General features: G+C 37.1%; 1 protein-coding gene across 1 annotated transcript in view; it reads right to left on the reverse strand.

Annotated features, from left to right (window-relative positions):
• Positions 1 to 1,754, reverse strand: part of Pigf (phosphatidylinositol glycan anchor biosynthesis class F) — a 37,922-nt gene that overhangs the window by 31,763 nt on the left and 4,405 nt on the right. The window contains 1 exon segment of the mRNA XM_004649095.2: positions 369 to 485. Within this exon segment, the coding sequence (XP_004649152.1) occupies positions 369 to 485 (117 nt within the window).

Below are 1,754 nucleotides of genomic sequence, written 5' to 3' on the forward strand. Positions count from 1 at the left end.
AAAAAAAATAAATTACTGTTGCATACAATAATCTTAGATTATGGACCCCATTTCTACATTATGAAATGGATGGAAGCAATTCTATTTGTAGCACTTTAACGTGTTACCAAATTATCCCAGTAGTTTTCAAAGCTTTATTTTCGTAGCCGAAACTTTTCTCTTCCAAATAAAAGGCTAAACAGAATTCTATTATAGCAAAGAGGAGGGCTAATTTTGCTAACATGGAGGGAGCGGCCTGCACTTTGTCTGTTTCAGTCCCTCCCAACCTGTCCATTCCTGGTCTCCACTCCTCACAAACGCTGACCCCTTCTGACATCTCTGAGAACTACGTGAATGACCAATATCAAAATATAAAAATTAAAACTTACCCATTTTTACTGAAAACTCTTAGCCATGCTTTGAGATTTGGTCCTAACAAACATAAACAAGGTACAGTAGTAAAAGTAGACAAAATAACTGCAAATAGAAATGTTTCCAACACCAACCTAAAAAGAAAAAAACTTCATTAATTTTTAAAAACATGTTATAGGTACACACACACACACACACACACACACACACATTTTATTTATTTATTTAGGCCCTGGGGTTGGAACTCAGGACCTTACACTTGCCAAGCAGGCACTTACGCTGCTGAGCTATCTCCCCAGCCCACACACATCCTTTACTATAAAAATATTTTGTTAACCTTTACTTTAAAAGATTGTATGCATCCCACAAAAATGATTATAAATACTGAAATACAAGTTTTAAAATCCAATGTAGCAAGTATCTCCTAATGATGGATTTCAGAAATGTTAAAAACCCTAAGGTACTCAGACTTCCATTGCAGGAAACCTAATCCTAACGACCTTTTTAAAAAGTCTCTGGGGGCCAGGGAGATAGCTCAGTAGAATAAGTGCTTGCCTGGCAAGCTCAGGGTCCTGAGTTCAATCCCCAGTACTGCAAAAATAGTCTCTGAAACTTTCTCTACTGCTGGTGGTAAAACTTTTAACTGATTTTAGAACTACCTGGGGAACCTAAACAAAAGATTGAAAGCTCCTCCCCTAGAATTTCTGGTTGAGGCCTAATTTGCGATTTTTTTTTTTTCCTGGCAGAACCAGGGATTGAACTCAGACCCGTGCTTATTCTACTGAGCCATCCCCCTGGCCCCAAATTGTTTTTTGTTTTTTGCTTGTTTTTGTTCATGTTTGTCTCTTTATAACTGAATGTCAGCGACTGGGGGATCTGAAAGGAAAATTATTTATTTATTTTTTTGGCAGAACCTGGGGTTGAACTCAGGCCCTTGTGCTTGCCAGGGAAGCACTTATTCTACTGAGCCATCTCCCTGGCCCCCCTAATTTGCATTTGAAAACTGTTGATGCTGCCAGGACAGTGGCACTGGCTGGGCCTAAAATCCCAGTTATTTAGAAAGCCGAGGCAGCAGGACATAAACTAGCCAAGACAACATAGACCCTGCTGAAAGAAAGAAGCTGCGAACTATTGTTTTTTCATTTATTCTACTCTAAAATGCATTAGATAGAGACTATTATCTAATAGAAAACAATAATCTGTTGCTGTAATATACTTGGATACAATTATACATAAATATACATATCTAACTGTACACATAGTTCTCTAGACATATGCACACACATATTTCACACTCATTTTACCATGATCACTATAATAATATGCTAAACTATGTTTCCCAAACTATAATAAACAATTACATAAGAAATACACACTGATTTAGTTTCCACTTCTTTTCTTTT

Source organism: Octodon degus, unplaced genomic scaffold, assembly GCF_000260255.1.
Source record: "Octodon degus isolate 3935 unplaced genomic scaffold, OctDeg1.0 scaffold00020, whole genome shotgun sequence".
NCBI classification, from domain to species: Eukaryota; Metazoa; Chordata; class Mammalia; order Rodentia; family Octodontidae; genus Octodon; species Octodon degus.